The sequence below is a fragment of the Phascolarctos cinereus genome, unplaced genomic scaffold (genome assembly GCF_003287225.1).
Source record: "Phascolarctos cinereus isolate Bilbo 61053 unplaced genomic scaffold, phaCin_HiC Scaffold_5;HRSCAF=322, whole genome shotgun sequence".
Taxonomy (NCBI): Eukaryota; Metazoa; Chordata; class Mammalia; order Diprotodontia; family Phascolarctidae; genus Phascolarctos; species Phascolarctos cinereus.
Window position 1 is genome coordinate 125,559,559 of NW_027555958.1, and position 25,138 is coordinate 125,584,696.

General features: G+C 35.3%; 1 protein-coding gene across 2 annotated transcripts in view; it reads right to left on the reverse strand.

Moving 5' to 3' along the window:
- The window catches only part of AKAP7 (A-kinase anchoring protein 7), a 152,713-nt gene that overhangs the window by 116,890 nt on the left and 10,685 nt on the right, over window positions 1-25,138 (reverse strand). For both annotated transcript variants that reach the window (XM_078155132.1, XM_078155133.1), the window contains exon 2: window positions 12,414-12,556. In XM_078155132.1, the coding sequence (XP_078011258.1) occupies window positions 12,414-12,556 (143 nt within the window). The remainder of the gene's footprint in view (window positions 1-12,413; window positions 12,557-25,138) is intronic.

Genomic DNA, 25,138 nt, shown 5'->3' on the forward strand with positions numbered 1-25,138 from the left:
TAGACTCTGACCTTGAGAGTAGAGATTATCTTTTGCCTAACTTTGTTTTTAGAACACAGATTAGAACATAGTAGGCACTTAATAAATGCTTGTTTACTGAGCTTGACTCTAAATTTACCCACCTCCACAGACTCTTTTTCATCATGAAACCATTATGGCACACTTCAGTCACATTCTTCCCCACAAAAGCTACGTTCTTCCTACTGAAGTTCAAACCAGCTTGCTAATTTCTCCATTTGTGGATAGGCTATCATATTTCTTGTTTTTAACTGAATGTTCCTGACAGTAGTTCTCTTGCTGTCTTCAAGATTATCTAGCTTAGCCCCTTTGAGGGGGAAAATACTACAATTATGTTTATAAAAGGAAGCTTTTTAAGGAATGCCATGGGGATCACTGGAGACTTTCTCCCCACCCAGTTTTCTCCCATGTTCAATTATTTCTTTCTTCCTCACTGCATCCTGAATTGAAAAAGGAAATTACTGTCTCATGTAATCACTTCCTGGAACTAAGTTTTCCCTTATTCTAAGCATCCTGATCCTAAAAAACCTCTTCTCTTCTCCACTTATTACATTTAACCAATACCTTTCAACATTCCATATCTCCACAAGTCATTTCTGAAAATGAGTTAATTGATAGGAAATTACATGCTAGTACTTGAAATAATATTTCCTGAGGCAAAGAGCCATCTCTATGATATACACACAGAATGAATTTGAGAGTCTGATAAGCAACACACTATAACTGAACAATGTACTAAAATATAATGCTTAAGTTTTACTTGTCCTTATAATCAGTGTAAATATAACTAGATAAAAAGTGACTTCAAGTAGGGAGTCCATATCCTACTTCTCTGGAATCCTTCAGAGTTTGTAAGATGGTGTTGAGACATAAAAGGTTTAAGTACGACTTACTGATTTTGCTAGTATTGGTACTGATAGAGGGAAGATTATTTTGTATTGCAAACTACTAATATTTCTCTTAGCCCTTTTAGCAGTAAGAAACTCAAATAAAATTGCATTTTTTGGGCCACTGGTTTAAACTGATATGAAAAAAATAGTATATGTATTTCAGGGGCATTTTTTTAAGAGAAATGATTAATGAAATTTTTTTTTAAAATACATTCTATTTTGGACCTGTTCCTCCACCCCACCAAAAGACTAATTTTTAAAGGTTGGGTTGTAATCTTTAGGTCTTAGAGTTGATTACTCAAATTGTTTATTAAAAAAAAAAAACCTTGGGCCATGATTAAATTGTTCATGTTCTATAAGACCTAGTGATCTTAAAAGATAGAAAAATATAGATTCCACATACACAAAAATATTCATACCAACAATTTTTGTGGTAGCTAAGAAGTAGAACCAAAGTAGGTACTCATCAGTTGGGTAATGGTTGAACAAATTATGATAAAAGAATGTAATGGAATATTATTGTGCAAGAAGAAAGAATATGAGCCTTTCAGAGAAACACAGGAAGACTTATATGAACTAAAATAAAGCAGAACCAAGAAAAGTGTATATAAAATGACTACACCAATATAACTGAAAAGAACAATAAAACCAAGTTGAATACTGTGCAATTTTAATGTCCAATTTTGGTCACAGAGAAAAGATGAGTACAAGTACCTCCTTCCCTTCTTTACCTGAAAATGTGGAAGATGCTGTTACATTATCAAACAGGGGTCGCTGGGTTAGTTAGTTTTATTTAATAGGTTTTTCTTTGTTATACGGAAAGATTCATCGTGAGGAGGTAATAAGGAAATGGAAATCATTACAATGTAAAAACAAAAGGCACCAATAAAATTTTTTAAAATCAACCCCCTACTATCTGCCAAAGAATAGATAAATCAACTGTCTATGGGGAGTCCTGTGCATTGACTTGTATAAGAGAAGACTGAAATCAATATCAAACTAGCAGAAAAATAAAGATGAGAATATTGGTATTCAACTGAGGCAACTCCAACCCCACTTATTCAAATTACTTATTGATCTAAAAAAAGAACTATATAAAAGAATATAGCATATCATTCCATACCACTATGTTCTAAAAGAAATTTTAGTGATGCAAACAAAGAAATAAGTTAACTATATGCATAGTGAACTAAAATTTAAAATAATGAATGCTACAATTAATATTATTTTAATAGATACGAGATTTCATTTGCATTGATAATTTCTGGTGCAGACACTTATTCCACCAATACACAGCTCTCAAACTTCTTAGAGTGCTACCTGGAACACTGAGCATTAAATGATTTGTCCCGAACCACACAGCCAATATGTATCAGAGGAGAAACTTGAACCAAGGTATTCCTGACTTCATGGCTGGCTCTCTATATGTTATGCCACATTGATTCCTGCTACATATTCATAATATAATAAATTCAACTCACCTAATAGAATTTTGATGATTTAAAATATATTAATGATAGTATAGATTCATGTTATAAGGTCTTTTTTCATGAGGTGTCTACTGTTTCCAGAATCCAGAAAAATTAAGGAGCGTAGTACTAAAAAATTCAATTGATCAGAACATTTTGAGAATTTTTAACTATTCATTTACGGTTACATAGTCTAAAACAGTATAAAACAGATGGTTAAGTCAGTCAACAAGCACTTATTAAGTTCTCACTATGTGCTAAGATAAGCACTGGAGATACAAAGAAAAGACGAAAACACCTGTCCTCAAGTCACATACATGCTAGTGGGGAAGTCATTATGTAAATGACTAGATACTCATCCCTTAACAGTCCAAATCTTGGCTAGCAAACTCTTGGGTTTTATTCACTCTAAAAAAATTAAGCAGGGGTAAGAACTTGACCATTATGTTTTCTCTCCAACTACCCTAGTACTAAGAAAGGTCTCAAATTACAAATATCATCTTTCCATGGAGGAAGGTAAACAGTTCAACTTTAATAAGTCAGGAAGTAATTTTGTTAACATGGGATTCTGCTTTCACAGAAATTCCTAGGTTCTAGTGCCAGGGTGGTAACTTCACATATCATGGTACCAGTAGCAATCCATCTATGGGGAGAAAACATGCTGATACGAATTTCATCCCTACCCGGCATGTTACTCCAGTTTCTAATCTTCACTGTTTAGTCTGACTGGTTGGATGACACTTTGGCCAGGTGAAAAGAAGGTATGAACACTATGAAAGCCAGGAGGTAATTTTGGAACCCAAGATGGCAAGACCAGCAAGAAAGTTCACTTTAGCTGACTGTGGACAACTTTTATAACTTTGGGGGGGGGGGTGTTGGTCTTAATCCCCTACTATTCTTTAGGTAGCTTGAGAAAGCATCCCCTACCCTGACCTAAGGCTGCTCTTATACCCTGTAATACTTATACTCTCACTTGCTATATAAATTGTTCGAATGTAATTTATCTGTTTCCTCTACAAATCTGACTAGATTGCAGAATTAAATTTACTATTATGACATAAAAAATAAACTACAAATATTGGTTGCTTTAACCAAGGTAAGAGATTTTTAATTTTTCCAGCTGAGGATTATAAAGTGGTTCTATGTAGTATATGAAGGCTACCTCAAAAGAAAGGAAACCCTTAGTAAGCCTCTTCCATGTGAGTCTTCCCCCTTCCCCCATCAACAACCCTTCTTTGGGAAGTGACTGGGGTCATTTTTCCAAGGCAGTATGGTACAGTGGAAGGAGTGTTAGCTTTGGAGTCAAGAGACGTTTAAAAAAAAAAGCACCTCTATCATTTGTTTATAGAGGGCCCCAGTCAAGTCACTGGATTCTATTATTCTTTTCATTAGTTCTCCAACAGGCTTACAGAACAGCAAATTAAAATGAATGCAAAGCATTTTAAAGAAGTTATGCATTTAAGCCCCTACTATCTGCCAAAGAATAAAACTTCTCTGTATTCACACAGAACTTGTTAATAACAGGGAATGAAATTCAGGTTTGTGAGAATTTTAATCCTTAACATATACACACACACACGTATACATATATATACACACACACAAATTCAAATACATATGCCTAAGTTTAACATATTCTTAATTATATGAGTTGAATATGATTTTAGTTTATGTGTTACATAGAACATGTTGAATATAATGATATTATAATTGTATATGATAACAATTTTCTTTTATATTTCTTTTAGAAAATTTGTCTATATTCTTTTGTCTTTAGAAGAGGGGGATAATAGCCCTGCGATTTTACAGACATACGTGGCATAGAAAACTCCCAGCAAGGGGACTCCTCTGCCAACACAGACTGGCAACTGTTCCACAACTTACACTTTTAGCTAATTATCCGGGCTCTAATAGGCTAAGTAACTTGCCTAGATAGGGTCCCACAGTTAGTGGGTGTCAGGGTTAGGATCTGAACCTACATCTTCTTGCTTCCAATATCAACTGTCTCCAGACACTATGCCATAGCTGCCTCTAAAATCTTTAGGCTTAATACTGTAAAAATGGTATTTTAAAATTATGCCAGACTTTTTTTAAAAGAAAGGAATACTTTTCTGTCACTTATAAAGAAAAGGTCAACAGAAGGTCTGATTTTAAAAGCCTAACCATCTTAAGTACTTTCTTGGCTATTATGATGCCACACGGATGTAAATATCAGGTACGTTACACATATGGGTAAAAGTAAAACCAGACCTAAATATGATGTTGGGGGAAAATTTAAATAATTTACTTCTTATAATCTTAAATATTTCATTAGTTAGATAATTTCTTGGTCTAAACTAAGCAAATTTCCTTCTATTAAACGCCACAGCCAAACCAAATTTAATATAACTAAAGATGACTGAATATATTCTTTTTAGGGAAAAAGATATAAAAGGTTCTCTAAAAGACATTCAATTTTATATCAGTTGAAAATTCTGGTGGATTTAAAACATTATACTATAAGGCAAAGGCATTATAACCAAGATCATTATTGTTTCGCTTATATTCTAAAACTATAAACAGTTGTTTTTTTTTAATTTTATCTTCTATATTTATATTTCAATTTTCTTTTATCCTTTTTTTAATTTTTGGCCCAGACCTGTGATTTAATAGGCAGAGGGAACTCAAGGGGACATTCTCTCTAACACTACAGATTAAAAACTGTTCTTCATGAAACTCAAATGCATAGAGTTGCTTTAAATGGCTTGCCACATAACCATAATGTTAACAGAAGCAAGACTTAAACCTAGCTCTTCCTGACTTTGACACTTTGACTGACTTTCAATTCTATCTAGTTATACTACATGGCCTTTCTGGCTGCAACACATTACCTATTCTAATCAGTTTTTGATTTTCCCTGCCTTACTCGCAATTTCAATATTTGAAAGAATTCACAATGTCACTAAGGTGACTCCATCATGACCAATCTATATCTTCTAATCCGATGCTATTCTTGTTTACATTCTTCCAATTTAATGTAACTCAACAAACATTTTATCAAGTGCCAATTGCCCACAAAGCATTGTCAGAGGCATTAAAAATACAAAGACAAAATTAAACAGTTATTGCCCTGAGACAGGCTACATAATCTTTCAAAGAGTATCTACCTACACAGTGGAAACCTTGCCTTGATTCTTATGTTATGCAGGACTTGGACTATCTGCTATCCTTCACTCTCATATACCTTTCTTTTCATAACCAATCACATCCTTTTGTGGTTATTCATGTCCTTGAGGATGTCTTTCTCTACTTCCTTTGTACAAGTTTTTAATAATGGTATGTTACAGGCTATTTATAGGTATGATATAACTCTCCTTGGGGTTAGCAACAATTTTGATTCTTTTTATAAATTAAAATTCATTTGCAATCAGCAAAAATCCACCTTTTCTCCCTATCTTCCCATCCCCAAAGAGAAAGAACACGTTACAAATACATACAGTCAATCGAAACAAATCCTCACATTGTCCATATCCCAAAAAAATGTCTCATTCTGAACTCTAAGTCAGTCAACTTTCTGTCAGGCGGTTGGTTGTGTTGTGTTGATCAGAGTTCCTAAGTCTTTGCCTTTTCAATATTGTTATTATTGTATAAACTGTTCTCCTGGTTCTGCAAACTTCATTTTGCATCAGTTCATAAAGGTTTTCTTCTGAAACCATTCCCTTCATTCACTATTTTTTATAGAACAATGATAGTCTATCACACTAATATACAATAATTTATTGCTCAATAATTTATTCATCTATTCCTCAATTGATGGGCATCCCCTCAGTTCCTAGTTCTTTGCCGCCACAAAAAAAGCAGCTATAAAACTTATTATTCTCTTCCTCTTTATTTGATGTCTTTGGGCTATAGACCTAGTAGCAGTACCACTGGGTCAAAGAGTATACAAAATTTAATAAAGAGGGGGGCATAGTTCCAAATTGTTTTCCAGAATGGATCAGTGCTTCTATGCTTGCTTTCTTATGTATATTGTATCTGTTCCACTGATCAACCTCTCTATTTCTTAATCAGACTGATCAACCTCTATTTCTTAATAAGAATTTAGATTCTTTAGAAAACATGGTATTTCATGATTCATAGCCATATAGTATCACTAGGAGAATTCTGGTGTTAAAAACTAGAGTTTCCCTATCAGGTACCAACTTGAAATCACTGAAAGTGCTACATAATTTCACCACAAATGCAATCCAACCTTCTCACCTCCTTCTGTTCAGTTATGGGCCTAGATTGTTGTCCATCATCTACAGCGTCTATCCAAAATTAGGTTCCATGGTCTATCCATCTAATTATGTCATAATCTGGACTAAGCATTCTTCATCAATTTAGTATTTTCTGTATAGATGACAAGACTTATTGACTGTGGGTCTCATTAAGGAGGGTCCTATAATATCATAGAGAATAGTATTATCAACATAATGCTACCAACAAACAATTTTATATGGATAACACCATACATAGGAAATCCATCTTCTGGTAGGATTCTGTATGAAAATTCCATATGCCTCCATGACAATGGCAAATACCTCTAGAAAGCATTAATCTTCCTGAAATTGATACATTTTAAAAATAGATCAATTTACCTGTAAAGCTGGAAAGTCAATGATTTTTTTCCAGGCGATTCATGACCACAAATAGAACAAGAAATTTTGAAAAAAATAATAGTAATTAGGATAAACAGACAAAAATGAAATTAGCCTTGCCCTAAAGTAGCCTACATTTTATTGGGAGAAAAGAACATGTACACTGATAAATAAATACTAAATATATGTAAGGTAAATACAAAGTAATTCCCCAGGGTGTCACAAGAGTAACAATTATAACATTGACAACGGTACCTTTTGAGCCTCTTGCCATATCAGAAATATAATTGCATCACAAAGCCAAGGGACTCTTATGGCCAGATTTTACAGGACCCTGACTATGTGTCCCTGTCTCCAGTCTTTCCTCATTCTAATCCACCCTCTAAAATACTGCCAGAGTAATATACCTAATGCACAGTTCAACCACATCATATTCCTTTTTCAAAACCTCCAGTGGTGTTCCACTGACCAAATCAAGTCCAAACACCTTATACCTGATTTCAAAGCACAACAAGATCTGGCTCTAAACTACCAAACCATGCTTCATATGTTATACAGATATCTGCCTCATATCCCAGTACATGCCACACTCCTATTCCACCACCGTCGTTCTGGGAACAGTAATCAAATCAATACCAGCATATTTAATTGCATAAGCATGACAATCACCTGCCCTATGGCTCCACTCACCACCTCCATGACTCCCCAGATCCACACACTCTTTCCTGGTCATTACTCCCTATATGTGTATATAGAATACAAGCTCTTTCAGGACTGGAACTCTCATTTGTGTATTTATATCCCTAGCACCTAATAGGAGCTTTATAAATGCATTTGAGACATTAGCATCAGTTTTCTTTCCCAAGAGAAGATTCATAGAAACATTAATGGCACAATGATAAATAGTTAAAAATAGGTTAGGTTTAACATTGGAATCCAAAATCTGTTAAAATCTCTTTCCCCTTCATATTAAAACCAATGTGTAGTGCCTGGAAGAGAAACATATACACACTTCTCTCCTTTAGTTGCACCAAATTCATCAAAATGTTATTCTGAAGATACTTTCTCATGTTCAAGGAGTCTTCTGATTAATTTCAAAGTAAAATTATTTTTCTTAGAAATATGAAGTAATCATTTTTCACAAGGAAAAGAACTTCCAAACTGCAAAAGACATGACTTCACACTTAAAAATCCAAAGCCTGGGAGGTTCTGGATATTTAGTTCTTAAAAAGAGAGGCCAAAATCCAGACACCAAAAGTAGAGTTATCTAACACAGTACAGACAGTTTCCAATTTACAAATGGGTTGTGTTCCAAAAATTTACTCTTAAGTCATTTATTTGGAAGTGAGGGCAAATTTCCCCTCTAAACAATTTTATAGGTAATACTTAAGTTCCCAGGCTAACCCACAAAACTTACTTAACTCATAATGTACTTCAAGTAGAGTAATAATACTTTAAAGGACATATTATATAACAATGATGTTTCTTGCTACTGGAAAATATTCTCGATTTCTTGCTACTGGGATTCTGAGAATACCTGCTTGTCAGAAGGGCACAATCTAGGACTCTCAGGACATGCCACCTTACCTGGGTTTGAGAAGGCACTTTCCCTGTGGCTGCAGACAGAATTTCAAAGGTTATACTTTGGGAAATATATCTTGAAATTACCTTCATATTCCTTGACTGCTAGGATGACTCTGACTCTTAACAATTACCTACCCCTCCAAATCTTCCCTGATTCTACCTGACAGCAAGAGTTGCCTTCCCTTTAAGACTAAGCATTAAATTTGAAAATCAACATGTTGCTATCCCCAGAAACATTTCTAGCTGTCTTCCTGCTTACATTCAAGACAAAGTCAAAATGGAACCCATCTAAACAAGCATCCAAATAATCCATATGTGAAAATGTAGCCAAAGGTGTTCACCACTTACAGAGGATGTCACACACAAATTTCAAACTGAAGAGATTATGTTCAAATATTGATATATTCCAGATGCTTCAAATGATGGATGACAGATATTGTGTGGATCATATCAAGCCCCTGAACATTACAGGGATTTCTCAATAAAATCCATGATTCTTCATAAGATTGCCCTAACAATCTATACAAGGAAAAACTAAATGGATGAGGAGTGTCCACTATCCAGACCTTGACACAAAGTTGAAGAGCCCGTCCACTGAGCTGGGTGATCACTATATATTTTTTTTATATTTTTTAATTAATTTATTTGGAATTATCAACAATCACTTCCATAAGCTTTTGAGTTTTAAATTTTTCTCCCCCTCCTTTCCCACCTCCCTCCCCAAGATGGCATGCAATATGTATAGGCTCTTCATATACATTCCTATTAAACATATTTGCACATTAGTCATGTTGTAAAGAAGAATTAGGACCAATAGGAGGAACCATAAGAAAGAAGAAACAAAACAAAATGGAAGAAAAAAAGAGAGAGCAAATAGTATGCTTTGATCTGCATTCCAACTCCATAGTTCTTTCTCTGGATGTGGATAGCATTTTCCAACATGAGACTTTTAGAGATGTCTTAGATCTTTGCATTGTTGAGAACTAAGTCTTTCAAAGTTAGTCATCGCACAAAGTGGCTGTTACTGTGTCTAACGTTCTCCTGGTTCTGCTCACTTCACTCAGCATCAGTCCATACATGTCTTTACAGGTTTTTCTGAAGTGTACTTGCTCATCATTTCTTATAGCAAAGTAGTATTCCATTACATTCATATACCACAACTTGTTCAGCCATTCCCCAATTCATGAGCATCCTCTCAATTTCTAATTCTTTGCCACCGCAAAAAGAGCTGCTATAAATATTTTTGTACATGTAGGTCCTTTTTCCATTTGTATATCTTTGGGATACAGCCCTAGAAGTGCTATTGCTGGGTCAAAGGGTATGCACATTTTTATAGCCCTTTGGGCATAGTTAGGATATATTTTTAGGACAGGAACTATAGATAGATAATGAGTTAAGCCCAGAAATAAAGAAGGAAGAAGTCAGCATATTGCTCTGGGAAATTACATAGTACTTTTAATGAACCTGAGCTACGGTCTGGCACAAGGACCCATATCTTCAGTCTAAATATTCTCCCAATAAGGCTGTAAAACTTGGCATACCTCAGACTCCTATGTTGCAGGTGATCCAAAGACCAACATATATTGGGGAGGAGTGAGTTGCTGAATACTTTCTTTGTTCCTGCTGCTGACTGGATTTTACTAAGACAGAACTACTGTGGAGCACCCAGAGGCCCTCTGGGCAAGTTTCACATGGAATAGTAGTGGCATGAATTCCAAGTGTTTGAGATGCAGCGTGATAGGAACAAAACCTACTAAGTCTGAAGGAGCAATTGAGTATGTGCAGGCATTTATCTCCAAGAGCATGAGTCATACAACTGGCTCTAGAAGTGCAACAGGCTGTCAGAGAGTACCTCTCTCTGAGCAGTCCTCCTCAGGATGAGAGGAGGCAGACACAGGAACATCACCAAACTCAAGCCACTCCCAGGCCTGCACACATTTCTTATCTGCTCACAGTACTTTCTCACTGTTGTTAAGGGATGCACTAATTCTTTCTCCTTCTCTGCCTTCTTCGTGTCCTTTCAGCTGTCTAGTACCCTCTTCTCATCCTCCAGCCTTATGCCTGGCATTGGCTCCAACAACTACCACTCTGCCCAAGAAGGATTCACCAGTGTCACACAGTACATATCCAATCATCAGCATATTTTCAATGATAATCTTCACAAGAGATATCATAAAGAAAACATAACCAAAAAAGTAATAGGCTGGTCATGGACAAGAGAGAAAAATAACAGCTAGTCAGCCAGAGTGCTCTACTAAAAAGAACTAGAAGAAAGCCCACTGAGGAGATCCTCTGTAGAGGATTTAAGAAGAAAATGGATTAGAAGACAACAGGATAAGGTATAGATGGCTTCTAATTCATACCAATGAAGGGATAACTATACTCAATGAGATCACAGATCCACTGATGCAATTATAAATGCCTATAATTGATATTATTTTAAACTTCATACAACTAAAAAATCGCTATAGACTACTGTAACACTGAAATGAACTAACTAAATCTTATAAACAGCAACACAGAAGGCCATGTTACTTGTTTCTGCTAAATCAACATAAAATTATATGAAGGATCAGTATAAGAGATTCTCAGTATGGAAACACCTTCCATTAAACAGATATCAATCTATTACTTAAGAAATTCATTAAAGCCTAGGGAGCTTTATGGTTAAGTAATTCATTTTGTCAAAGGCAAGATTTGAACCAAAGCTTTCCACACTCCAAGACCAGCATATTTACATTGTATCACAGCCTTTATATTCCAGTATTAATTATCCTATAAGAGTGATGAAATAGCAGAAACAAAATGTTTTATAATACAGGTTAAGTTTCCAGACTAGCCTGTAAAAGCATATATAATTCGTAAGGCACTCTAACAACAGATAATACATGCAGTCTTCAACTTACAAACATATTGTGTTCCAAAACTTTATTTGCAATGTTGGTTACTTAGACTTTGGAATGCCTTTTCCTATAGAAACAGTATTATACATGGGGATTGGATTGCCAGTCAACCTACAAATCTATGTCACCAAAATGGTGATGAATTAGGGTTCTAATAGGACTAGACTGAGTTCCGGATTTTCAGGTCAGTGGATCATATGGTTCAAAAGGCACAAGATATGAAGTTAGAAATTCTGGGATGTAAATGGATTGACAGAAGGAAATTCAATTCCTTTTTCAAACACTCCAGAGTCGGCTTTCTGCACTTAGCCATGATGTAATGTCTTATCATTGATTGAACAGCATATAAGTAGACACTTGTGGTTTTTTCTCTTCATAATACAAATTTTTCTTAAAATGAGCAAATGGATTGAGCCCATTTCCACCTTTCTAAATTTTTATATGACATTCACACTTTTGTATTTCATCTAGACATTGAGCAACATGCAATTCCCAAAATTAAATGGCATTTCAATGGCATTTAAAAGAAATTACTCTGCATTAACCAGCATCACAGTAACACAATGCAACTGACTATCAAGCCTAGTTTTCTTTACCTAGGTCAAGCTCTCCCACCCTAACAAATAATCAGCAGGGAAACCAGAGTCCTATTTGCTTACCAAGACAGTGATCTCTGGTCTTACCATTGAATAAAGGGATGCAGTCAAAGGCTCCCCAGGTGAGGAAAGCAGATGCTGGGAAAGACAGTCAAGCACTCATATTACCACTACTTGTGGTTTTTTCAATAGTCATTATTACAAAGTCATTTTTTAGCTATGATTAACACAGCTGCCAAGTAGCTAAAATGTATTACATTTCCCTAGTGGGAAAACAAAAACAACTGTTTAACAGACATTTAATAAAACCCTGAGTAACAAAAAATAATGGCACCTCTTTGTTGGTGATGGGAATAGAGAGGAAATAATTAGGTCGATAATCTTTTTTCTTTTTATTCTTCTTCTTCATTGGGTCTTCCTTCCCTGGCCCCATATTTTCCTGTCTCCTCTTCGAATTTATTTCAGGTACAACAGGTACTAGGAAAAAAAAAAGTCATACAATATTCCTCTTAATATAATGTACTCACTCATTAAATAGCATGAGGCAAACACATGAATAGGATGTATGAAATAACCACCCATTAGTTATGCTGAATATTACTATTTCTTCTCATGAATAATATCCCATCTCTCATTTCCATGCCTTTGCACGAGCTGTCCCCCATGCCTGAAATGCACCCCATCTTACCTCTACTTCTTAGAATTTCTAATTTCCTTCTGTGGCTTTTTAAAAGGTTCAAGAGACATAATATCTGGGTAAATTAATCATTTTATTAATAATATCAGCATTTTAACAAAAGGATCATCATTTGGCCACCTCTCTCTTAGATCAAAGACAATCATGGTGACCCAGGTCCTAGTTTTTATGCTCTTCAAAGAGTAAGGTGTTCCCCAGGGTGGCAATTAACCCTAACTGGTTAACAATTAATGAAAGAATGGACCTAAACTGCACATTATTCGCCTCTTCGGTTAACCCCAACTTTGGGCAATCTATTCAAAGAATTTGTCCCCACCCAAACCTGAATAGAACACGACAGCTGCCCTACCTGAGTGGGGTCTGAACAAGAAAGTTAGTCCAATCTTGCTACCTTCAAGAGAATGAACTTTTAAAATCAGGACTGTAGAAAAAAGTGGCCACTCTGGATTCCCCAAATCATTGGTTGCTAATAATCATTTCTCACTTCAAAACTAAGCTCAAATGCCGTTTCCTACATGATGCCCTTCTAGATACCCCCAAGAACTAGAGCTCCCTATCACCATGAGGATCAAACACAAAATTCTTTATTTTGTACTCAAAACCCTTCACAACCTATCCCTCCCCCTATCTTTCCCATTTTCTTACTCCTTACAATCCTGACTTACTCTTCAATGCAGTGACACTGGCCTCCCTACTATTTTTCTGTATCTCTTGGCTCCAGGCACTTTCACTAGGCTGTCCCACAGACATTCACAGAATGCTTTCCCTCCTCATTTCTGCCTCCTAAGCTTCCCTGTCTTTCTTTAAATATCAGCTAAACTCCCACCTACAGAAAAGCTTTCCTGATTCCCCTTAATCTTCTCTCTCTTGATTATTTCATATTTGTTCTGTAGTTCGCTTGTTTGTACATGATAATTTTCAAGTTTTCTCCTTCTGTGAGCTCCCTGAGAGTAAGGATTGTTTTTGCCTTTCTATGTATCCCCAGCACTTAGCCCACAGTGTCTGGCACATAGAAGGTGCTTAATAAATATTTATTGACTAATTACCTTGTATTTATTTGTAGATGTTTCTCTTATTAGAATGTAAGCTCCTTGAGGGCGGTGTCTTTTTTTTTCTTTGTAACCACAATGTCCAACTACTACATGGAGGAAGTATGGTAGAGTGGAAAGTGTCCTAAGTTCTGTAATCTAGATGTTCTGTGTTCAAATTTCACCTGCGAAACTTACCAGCTCCAAGAGATTGGACAAGTCATGTAAACTTCCTGGACTTCAGTGTCTTTCCCTCTAAAATGAGGGGGCTGGACCTTGTGGTCTCTAAGGTCTCCTCTAATTTTTGATCTATGATCCAATGAAATGCTTATAGTATGATTGAATCAAAAATAGAACAAAAAGGGCTTTCATAAGATCAACTTTAAATTGGAACAATCATCTGTTTCTATATTCTATAAATTTTAATTAGAGTTAGAGAAGTTAGAGCTGAAAGAAATCTTAAATTTTTAATTGAACCCCTTCATTTCATAGATGAAGCTCTCACCAAAAGTTTAAGTGAGTTATCTAGAATTACACAGCTAGCATCTCATACTTCACATATAACAGGCACTTAATAAATAATTGTTGATTGGTTTGATTGAATTAGCTATGAAAACTGATAAAGTAACCAAAAACCAAGGAAATTCTGAACACTCTTCCAATTTGTCATGTGTGTATTCATACTATACAAACATATTTTAATATTAACCCAAGTAAAATTTAACAAGACATACCTTTTTAAAAAGTGCTTTTAGGTTTTATATTCCACTTAATTCCAAAAAAATAAAATTTAGGAAGGTAAATCAGCTTCCAAAAAAAACCAAACCAACAAACCCCAAATAGCTTATTTCCAACACAAGTAGACAAGGTTTGCAAATTAAACACTGCTTTCTATTATCTACACCAATGATACCTTACCCCAATGTAAATAATCAAAAACTGACTAATAATACATAACACTGAAGTAGTACTCAACATCAACAATGAAAGACAAAAAATTACAAAAAAAAATTGGCCTCTGGCTTCCCAATCAACAATAAGTTTACTAAGATCAAAATCTTCTTGCACTTCTCCACTCAAAGTTAACACTTGCCTGTCTCTCCAATACTCTCCATTTTGATACCTCTTCCTCCTGCTGATCTTTGGCATTTTACTGTATTGTGAATAAACAGATAAAATTCAAGCCAGTTAATTTTATGCTACTATATCTGGTGAAAGGTTTAATGAGAAAGAATCCTGAAACTTTAACTAAAATATTGTTAGGGAGATTATTTTTACTACTCTTTACTTTCCTTATTATCTCTGTTTCTCAAACACATGAAGAAGAACATGTTATTCCTGTATTTCATTCCTATATGAGCAATTCGGGGGTGGGGGAGCAGGGAGGGCGGGAAATATGAGGGTAATAGCTATATAAAAGGACCTTTAACTTATTCTTTTATTAACAAGAATCTAAATTTAAGTCTTTATATTTTAACATGTTTTAAATGGTGATCTAAGGCATTACTAAAAGCTAGTCTTTCAGAACCAGCTAATTTATACCATTTTGTGTCTGCCTGGAATATTAACAGTCTTTAGTTACACTCTAAGTTCAGCTAAGCTTTTTTAAAATCCTACATGCAGAAAACATCATGTTAAATTAATTATATAGCCAATTTCCATCACTAACAGTTCTTGTGTTCAGAGGGATGGATATTAACACTGAAAGATTTGTAGGATATGCTAAAAGAGACCTAAGAGATTATGAAGTGGAGTTACCTCATCTGATAAAGCAAATTGAGCCTAGGGATGAGAGGAAACTTAATAAGAGTCTGTTGAATTAAACTGGTTAACTGAATAAGTTTCACATCATTAGGAAACTTCTTGTAGACAGCCGAAATGATGGATTCATAACCTAGTATCTGTGTTTGCTTTTAATATTTTGATAATTACACTTGAATATAATTTGTTCCCCTCATAATATCATTTTATTTTATGCATTTAAAAACATTATTCTGAGAAAGGGTCCACAGGCTTCACCAGATTGCCAAAGTAGTCCATAACACACAAAAAAAGGTTAAGCCCTCATTCTGCAGTTTGCAAATTGCTTTACCTTGGAAAAGGAAGGGGACAGGGGAAAGGGAATAATTATCTATAACAGAGCCTACTATGTGCCAGGTACATACCAGGCTATATGTGTCAAGCACATTTTATAAGTATTTATTTCATCCTCACAAAAACCCTGAGATAGGTACTATTACTTTCCTCATTTCACAGCTGAGGAAATTAAAGGCTGACTCCATGCACAAACCTTATCCACTGGACCACCAGTTCCCTCTTGGTGAGGTGAGAGGCAGAAGCATCTGTCACCAACATGACAATAATTTTGTTGTTCTTCAGTTGTTTTTCAGTTGTCTGACTCTTTGTGAACCCTTGCGGGTTTTTCTTGGCAAAGATACTGGAGTGGTTTGCCATTTCCTTCTCCAGCTCATTTGACAGATAAGGAAACTGAGGCAAATAGGGTTAAGTGACTTGTCACACAACTATTAAGTAGATGAGGTAAAATCTGAATTTAAGTCTTACTGACTCCAGGCCTGGTGCTCTAAACATTGCACAACTTAGCTGCCTCTTAGTTAAATATGACACAGAACCATCAGCCACCTGTATGAGGATGCTTCATAGTTCTGTGTCTTGAATTAAGTTACTTATCACCTATTCTCAATGCCGAAAAGCAGAAATTCTTCTTATTTTTCTGAATAGACTTATTTTTCAATCTTTGAATATAATTTTTCTAGTTTTCAATGGAGTGAGGGAAGCTGCAATACAATTTTATTACAAGTCATGGAATTTGACAAAGATTATAAAAGTCTTTTAGAAGCTGAGTATAAAAAGGAGGACGTTCTCATAGACATTTTATGCTATAATGCTCCTATTAGTGCATTCCAATATCATGTTTGCTTTTTAAATAAGGCTATGTTGTTAATTCATGGTCAACTGGTTTTCTAGTTTAATCTCCAAATCTTTTTTTCCTATTTTGTTATAGCCAATATCTCACATTCTATTGGTGCCGTTTATTTTGCTTAGTCAAAGTGTGAAAACTGTCCTTTCCGACCTTTATTCTTGTCATAGTTCTAGCTCTATAGTTTTACCCTTGAGGGATGAATCAGCTATCAAGTACAAGGAAAGCCTGGGGTAAATTAATCCATCAATGCCCTTGCAGAGTTCCCCATCTGCTCTGAGGTTATAGCACTAACTCCTCATTGAATTCCTAAGTATTCCTAAGTAAATAAAAAGGCTCAACCTCTCAAGGTATTCTATCCTAGGATTGAACCTAAAAAGCATGATTAATCTTCCTGACCCAGATCTTGTTGTGTGCAAAACTGAAGTCCACAGACTTCAGTAAGATGACCCTCTTGACTAGTTATCTGACAAGACAGGCTGGGCCATGTTCATAAACAGTGCTTTGTTGGCCACTATAAGAGTTACATCACCAAATTTCAACAGATTTTTGAAGAACTACAATATAGACTAAAGCCATCCATCAGCAAATCAGTAGCTCCCTCTAGATATAGACAGATATAGATATGTAGATATAATCTACCTATAATCAATCAAGTTGTGAATATTCAGGCCTTTGAAATATGAAGAGATGACCTTGGTGGTCAAGTTCCAGAAGGGCCTCAACAAAACTATCTATAATGAAAACCCTGAGGTCATCATGTCCTTATCCGGCCTTTGGAATGAGGTCTAACAAAACTTCTCATCTAGGGCCTTCCACCGAGTCTACATCTTGTTCATTTACTGTGCCATCTATATTTATGGCAGAAGTAGGTGAGGCTTGTTTTACCATCTCCAAGGTAATGAAATTGGAAATAAAGTAGTTCCATCCATCTTTCCTTGGTGGAATTCCAAGCGAATCTGGATCTTCAAGGACATAACCAGGAAACTACCAGAACAAATTATTAGATTGATATGAAAGGGATAATTTGGCTTCTCTACCTTAGAAAAACTCCTAGAACATCAGCTAATTACTTTCAGGGTCCCACCTAAGTCATAATCCCTACTTCTCAATCCAATGGCTGTCCAGCAAGTTCTACCTCTCAAACAGGTATATACATAATTCTCAGCTATGATGGACTCCAGAAGTCTGGAAGATTTTACTAAACAGATTTAGTAAAGAATATCACTGACTCATAGTCCAAAGCTAAGTGAAGTTTTCAAGGCCATTAATGTCTACACCTTGTTCTCAACTATTAATATATGGCTCAGAACCTGTCAGTCTTCCTTTTCCAAATGATCCTTAATAATCCAGTGGCTGAAATAACATTATCCAACTACCATCTGAAATACCTAAGAACTAACTTCACAACCACCTATCAAGTGAGGGACTGGATTAAATGATTTATAAGGTCTCTTCAAGCTCTAAATCCTGTGATGCAATGAACCTCTATCCTTGTAACAAACCTATAAGCATATCTTTTTAGTCTAAATCCCTAAATTAAAGTATATTCAATAATATCAAAATTAGTCTTTGCAACTTATTAAATGCTTTACATTTCATTGTTTGTAAGTAAAGATCATCAACAAGAATCTCTATTCACATAATATTAAAGATTATTAGTTCAATCCTTTCATTTTGCAGATGAGGCAATTACTTAGACTCATTACACGACATAGGAGACTCAGGGTCAAACCTTATTTCAAACCATCAAAATCTCCTGAACTTTTGATCTGATGATTTTTATGTTTTGGTTTCTGTTAAGGGTTTCTTTCCAAATAATTTATTTTCAAGTGCTCAAATTTAAGTTATAATGATATCTAATAAATTCAACAAATTGAACTGAGCACTTGATTTTCCTTAATAAACAGCCACTTTAATCAAGTTTTATTAAACTTGTTCATTGGCAAAAACTATAACACATTCTGATTCATCACATTTAAATCTTCACCTTAAAAATGCCATTTATGGGGGGCATCTAGGTGGCGCAGTGGATACAGCACCGGCCCTGAAGTCAGGAGGACCTGAGTTCAAATGTGGCCTCAGATCAAACACTTGACGCTTACTAGCTGTGTGACCCTGGGCAACTCACTTAACCCCACCTGCCTAAAAGGAAAAAAAAAGCCATTTATGGATTACTATTTTTAATTGAAATTTTTTAACTGAAATTTCTTTCATCAACATTTTTAGAGAATTGTGGCAGAACCTTTTTTTGTTGAAAGCAAGTGTTTTCTTGCTTTTTTAAAAATGGACCTAAAACCATTCCTAAAATCCTAATAAGTTATCAATAACCAAAAATATTTTGAAATAGGTCAATAAACATTAGATACCTACTATGTTTCAAACACTGTAATGAGTGTTAGGAATACAAAAAAGTCCTCAAAGAGCTTACCATATAATGGGGGAGATAACAAGCAAAGAAATATGTACAAACAAGCCATATACAGGATAAATAGGAAATAAATGAGAGAGAGAGGGAGAGAGAGAGAGAGAGAGCAAGCATTAGTATTAAGACGGGTTGGGAAAGCTGGGACTTAAGGAAGTCAAGGATAGAGATAAGGAGGAAGAACATATCTAGGCATGGGGAAGAGAAAGAGAAAATGCCTGGGATTAAAAGATATTGCTTTTTTTAAATACTGCTTTTTTTTTTTCTTGTGAGGCAATTGGAGTTAAGTGACTTGCCCAGAGTCACACTGCTACTGAGTGTTACATATCTGAGGCCGGATTTGAACTCAGGTCCTACTGACTCCAGGACGACTGAACCACCTAGCTACCCCCTTCTGGGATTGAAAGATGTAATGTTTGTGGGACAGCAAGAAGGACAGTGTCGCTGGATTGAAGAGTATTTAGCAGGGATCTAAGCCTAGAAAGGTAGGACAGGGCTAGGTTATGAAAAGCTTTGAATGTCAAACAGTTTTGTATTTGATTCTGGAGGTGACAGGAAACCACTCAAGCTTATTGAGTGGGAGAAGTGAAAAGAGGCGGGTGTGTAACATGGTCAGATCTTCATTTTCGGTAAATCACTTTGGTGGCTAAATGGAAGAGGAATGACACTGAGAGGAGATACAGGAAGACCCATCAGCAGGATATTACAATAGTCCAGGCATGAGGTAATGAAGACCTGCACAGCAGGATGGTAGCAGTGTCAGAGGAAAGGAGAGAAAGAATGTTACAAAGGTGAAACTGACAGACCTTGGCAAAAGGTTGGAAATGGGGAGTGAGAGAGAGTGAGGAGTTGAAGATGTGAATCTATGGGACTGGGAGGATAGTGTTTTCCCTCTTGTGTAATAGAGAAGGCTAGGATGTGGAGAGAGTTTAGGAGGAAAGATGATGAATCTGATTTTGGACATGTTGAGTTTAAGATGTCCATTGGACATTCAGTTCAAGATGTCTGAAAGGCTGCTGGAGATGAGAGATTGGACATCAACAAAGAGATAAGTAAGGCAAGACAAGTAAAACTATCAGACTCTAGTTTTGGAGAGTTCCTGGAGTACTGAGATGTTAAGAGACTCGTCTAGGATCACTCTCTCTAGTATATATCAGAGGCGTGACTTGAACCCAGATCTTCCTGATTCCAAAACCTGCCCTCTAATAAATACACTACACAGCCTTGATTAAAATGATCAAGTTCCTGAAAATCTACCAAGTTATTATTAAATGTATTAATAGTTTAAAATTCTTAATTCAGTTTACTTATTTAGGACAGTATTAGAAATAGGCAATTATGCACCTTTAGTCTTAAGAGAGTTGTCTAGAGACTTAAGTAGTTAAGTTACTTGCCCAGGGTCACACAGTTAGTATGTATCAGAGGTAGAACTTGAATCCAGGTCATCTTAGCTTGTAGACCAGGTCTCCTACACACCACAGACTCTTGTTACATGTTATTATATGAATATATTTCTCAGTAAACATGAAAAAGATAAACTACAAACTATAAAATTTTTTGACAGTTTCATAAGAGATCTATACACGAAAGATTTTAAAATTAAGTATTTTCTAATTAGCATGTTAGCTAACATATAGGAGTAATTATTTTCCATTACCTGTTAAATCACCAATGCTGGTTATAAAATGCCATTTAGGATATATTTATGATTATTTTAACTAAAATAACAATATACTGGAAATCTACACTCAGGAATAGAAGACAATTAAAATAATTCTCTCTCTAGATATTTTGTTTTGAACTTTACTATATAAATAATTGTAATGTTGATATCCATAAGGCTGAGTCTCTTAAAGACCTGGATTAAGTAAACCAAATAAGGGAAACACTCTACAGATTTATCTATGTAGAAAAATAAATATAGAAGCAACACCATACAGTTTAAACAGTACAGGGGCTTTATAGAATCCCACAATTTTCTATTTCTTAACTACTACCTACATCATCTACCTGCATAACTCTTAAGAGAACAACGCCAATGGAGCACTAATATTCTCATGTTTTATGATTCTCTTTCCAACAGACTAAGGAATAAAAGGGAATTTTCCCTCATCTGTTTCCAGAGGGCAGTATGTTATGCCCCACTCAATAGAAAAGAGTAGATTTGGATCTATTTCTATCTACTGTTTGCTCCAAGAGAATTTTTTTTTGGTTTTATATACATATGTGTGTGTGTGTGTGTGTGTGTGTGTGTGTGTGTGTGTGTGGGAGAGAGAGAGAGAGAGAGAGAGAGAGAGAGAGAGAGAGAGAGAGAGAGAGAGAGAGAGAGTATGTATTTGAATCTATTGTATTGGAGTTTGTATAACTCTTCATATTTTATAAACAAAAGATTTGCCATCTTCTTTAAACAGACTAGAATACCTTGTGCCTAATTTTGACTGCAAAACAGGCTCATCACAGCCATCAAAATCTTTGTACTCAGTTTCTCATTCAAGATCTCCCAAGATAACTTATACCTGGGTATTAGAACTCTCTGTATAATTTTAATACTCGGGGATTCTAAACATTACTGAAACAGGAAGATTGGCTAAATTTACCCAGTGTGCCCTTGGTTATCTCTCCCACCCCTAATTTATCTGAGCATTAAAGAAAGGACTAGTTTTTTCTGGTTGTGGAGTTGAATTTTACTGTTTTGGCCAAAAGCTAAGGCTACTTAATAACAAAAATCTGTGGGCTTTTAAACTAGAATTCAAAAACTGACATTTTTGATGCAGCTTTATGATTCTGGATTATTTATGGGGGAAAAGATTTATTTAAAATAACAGTTAGGAGAAAAAAGGTCAGAAGTATCAGAACTTCAGACAAGTCTTACAGAAGCCACAGAACAAAAATATTTTTTATTTTGTTGTTTCTTCATTCACTTTTTATCTTGTTTAAAGACTGAAGGTTTATGTAAAATCTTAATTTTTTATTTTATGTCTGATTTTTTTGTCTCTACCTCCATACCATATACTGTTACAAGTTAGCATACTTATTTTTTTATTATAAACTTAATACTAAAGTCAATTTAGTCATTAAATTATACATAATTGTGTGTAAATATATATATATATATACATATATATACACACACATATATATATATAAATATAAAACTTAGAAGTGTTTTTGGTGGGAAGAAACTATTAATGGCATATTAATGGCCCGAGCTAATTCTATTAACATAGAGCTTTTATTCCTTTACACACATTATTTCATATGTTGGAAGTAATACAAGCATTATTCCTTTTTCCTAGATAAGAACTTTGAGACAGACCTTCAGGGAAGTTAAATGATTTATCTAGGGTTACAGAGATAATCAAGAGAAGAGCCAGGACTCAAATTCAAGTCTCTAACTCCAAATACAGTGTCATTTCCATCATACTATGCACTATCCCTCTATAATATGAATAGCAGGAATAGTCAATTTACCAATGGGTTGTGTTTCAAAAGTTTGTACATCAGACTATTGGAGTTCAATTCCACAATTTACCACTGAAACAATGTTAGACGTGGTAGATTCTCAGACCACCTGAGCATGTTTATTTAATTCACCCTACTGGAGAACAATTAGACCCATATTATAATTTAAATAGGATTATGTTTTAAATATGCTAACCAGGTAATCAGTGTGATGCCACGGAAAGATATAGAATCCAGATTTGGAGTTAGAGAACCTGAATTCCAAGCCTGGCTTTACAATTTCTACCTCTGTGACCTTGGGCACATACAACCCTCTCAAAGAAATGAAGAATCTGGATGACCTTAACGGGCTCTTGGAATACCTTAAATGTTTATTCCCATCTCTAAATCTATGACACAAACTCAGGCTTATTTCTTTTTCAGTTTGCACGAGAAAATGTACTTTGTGGTGCATAGTGAAAGTTAAACAGACTACTACATACATCCTCCCACCTATCTCCTATCCTTTCTGATACAGCCACTTTATGGAAAGGAGAATGGGATAGCTCAGCGACTCTTTCTTCCTCCCCCCCCCACAGGGTTACTGGGTAGCCTGTAAATGGAGGAGGGAACACTGCCATTGGCAAACACTTCTCATTCTAGAACTACACAAGTAGAGGGTGTTTTACTTAAACATTTTATTTTCACTCAACTGTAATTTCATTGATATAGGACAGTGGTTCTCAATGTGTGGTCTGCATAGCCCTGAAGGTCCCCAAAACCCTTTGGAGGGGTCCACAGAATCAAATTATTTTCATAATAATATAAAGACATTATTTACCTATTAAAATACTCCTTCCTTTTCCAACTACTTATTTGTGTGAGACCAGATTTTCTTAATATACTTCAACCAAAACAACACACTAAAACAGACAGATATGAGTCTAGCTGTTTTTTATTAAGCCAGATGTGAAAAAGATTTGCAAAAATATGTAAAACAATGCTCTTCCCACTAATTTTTTTTTATTTTGAAAAAGTGTTCATTAAAATATTACTTATGTTACCATATAATGGGTTTATTTCAAATTAATGAATAAATGAATATTTTAAAGTTTTATTTATTTGTTTTAATTTCTAATTAATAGATATAACTAACATAAACAAAAGCTTTTTGAGGTCGCCAGTAATTTTTAAGAATGTAAAAAAGGTCCCGAGACTAACAAGTCTGAAAACTTCTAGTGGTAGGAAGACCCTGCCTGATAAACACTTTCCTCTTCCAATGCAGAGCCACACCTCTATGCCTGTCAAGACCAGAGATCATAGGGTCATTGCCTTAAAGCTGTCAGGGATTTTAGAGGCCATCAAGTCCAATTGCTTTCACTTTACAGATTAAGAGAATACTCTGGGTCCTATCCATTCTACCAAGCTGACTTCAGAGTCTTCGTGAGTTGCCGACCTGGAGCACTATGAGTCTGTCCAGGATCACATAACCAATATGTGCCAGACTTAGATCCATGTCTTCAAGATACTGAGACCAGGTCTCTATCCTCTATGCCATGCTGCCTCTCTTCCTGAATATTAGTCAGAGGAAGTATTTTAATTTTATATTCAAATTAGAAAAGTAAATGACGCCACACGGAACCAATTAACAGATCTGACATTTTCAAATCTAAGTTCATGTGATTATCAAATAAAAAACAAGGAGAAAAGTATTGCAGAAGAGTGCTCTTTCCAAATGCTTATAAATAATAACTAACAGAATTTATACTGGCACTGAGGATCCAAAAAAGACTGCCTTGCCTATGTCTTATGGTTTTCTTAGACAAGAGGATACTGTCAACTCTACATACCTGCAACAGCTATGAATTCACAAACAGAATTCTTCAACAAACTTGTGCTATAAAGGAGATTTAATGCACTTAAAAAGCACAGAATTTGAAACTGGAAGACTGGGTTTGAATCCTAGCAATATCACATCTGTGTGATTCTGATGTCTGTTTCTTAGATCTAAAGCATTTGAGATAATTATACTTAATTTTAGCCTCTCTTGAGTTTAGTTTCCTTGTCTAGAAAATGGGACTGATACTACTTTAAAAAATAATCTTTGAAGTACAGTGCATTTTAAAATATTAACGCTTTCAGCCTGTTTTCCCATTCATAAAATGAGCAGCAAGGCTGGATGACCTCTAAGCTTGATTCCATGGCTAAATGTATGATTCTAAGTAGTGATAGAGCAGATATGGTCCCTTCGTAGTTCATTTTTCCTTTTTACCTCTGAATGTAGAGTCCATTTATTCAAAGATTTTATAAAACATTAACAATTTTGTATCTCTTAAGTATCCTTGTCTCAGCCCCTTTTTCCCTCAAAAAAAAAAATTACACATACATATTATCCAGTTACTTCCTGAGGAAGCCACTGTGACGTGAAGGAAGGAACACTGATTAGATAAGGAGCCAAGACCCTTGGATTCTACTTCTGGCTCTGTCACTGACTACACTGCTATGTGGTCTTACTTTACTGATCTATAAA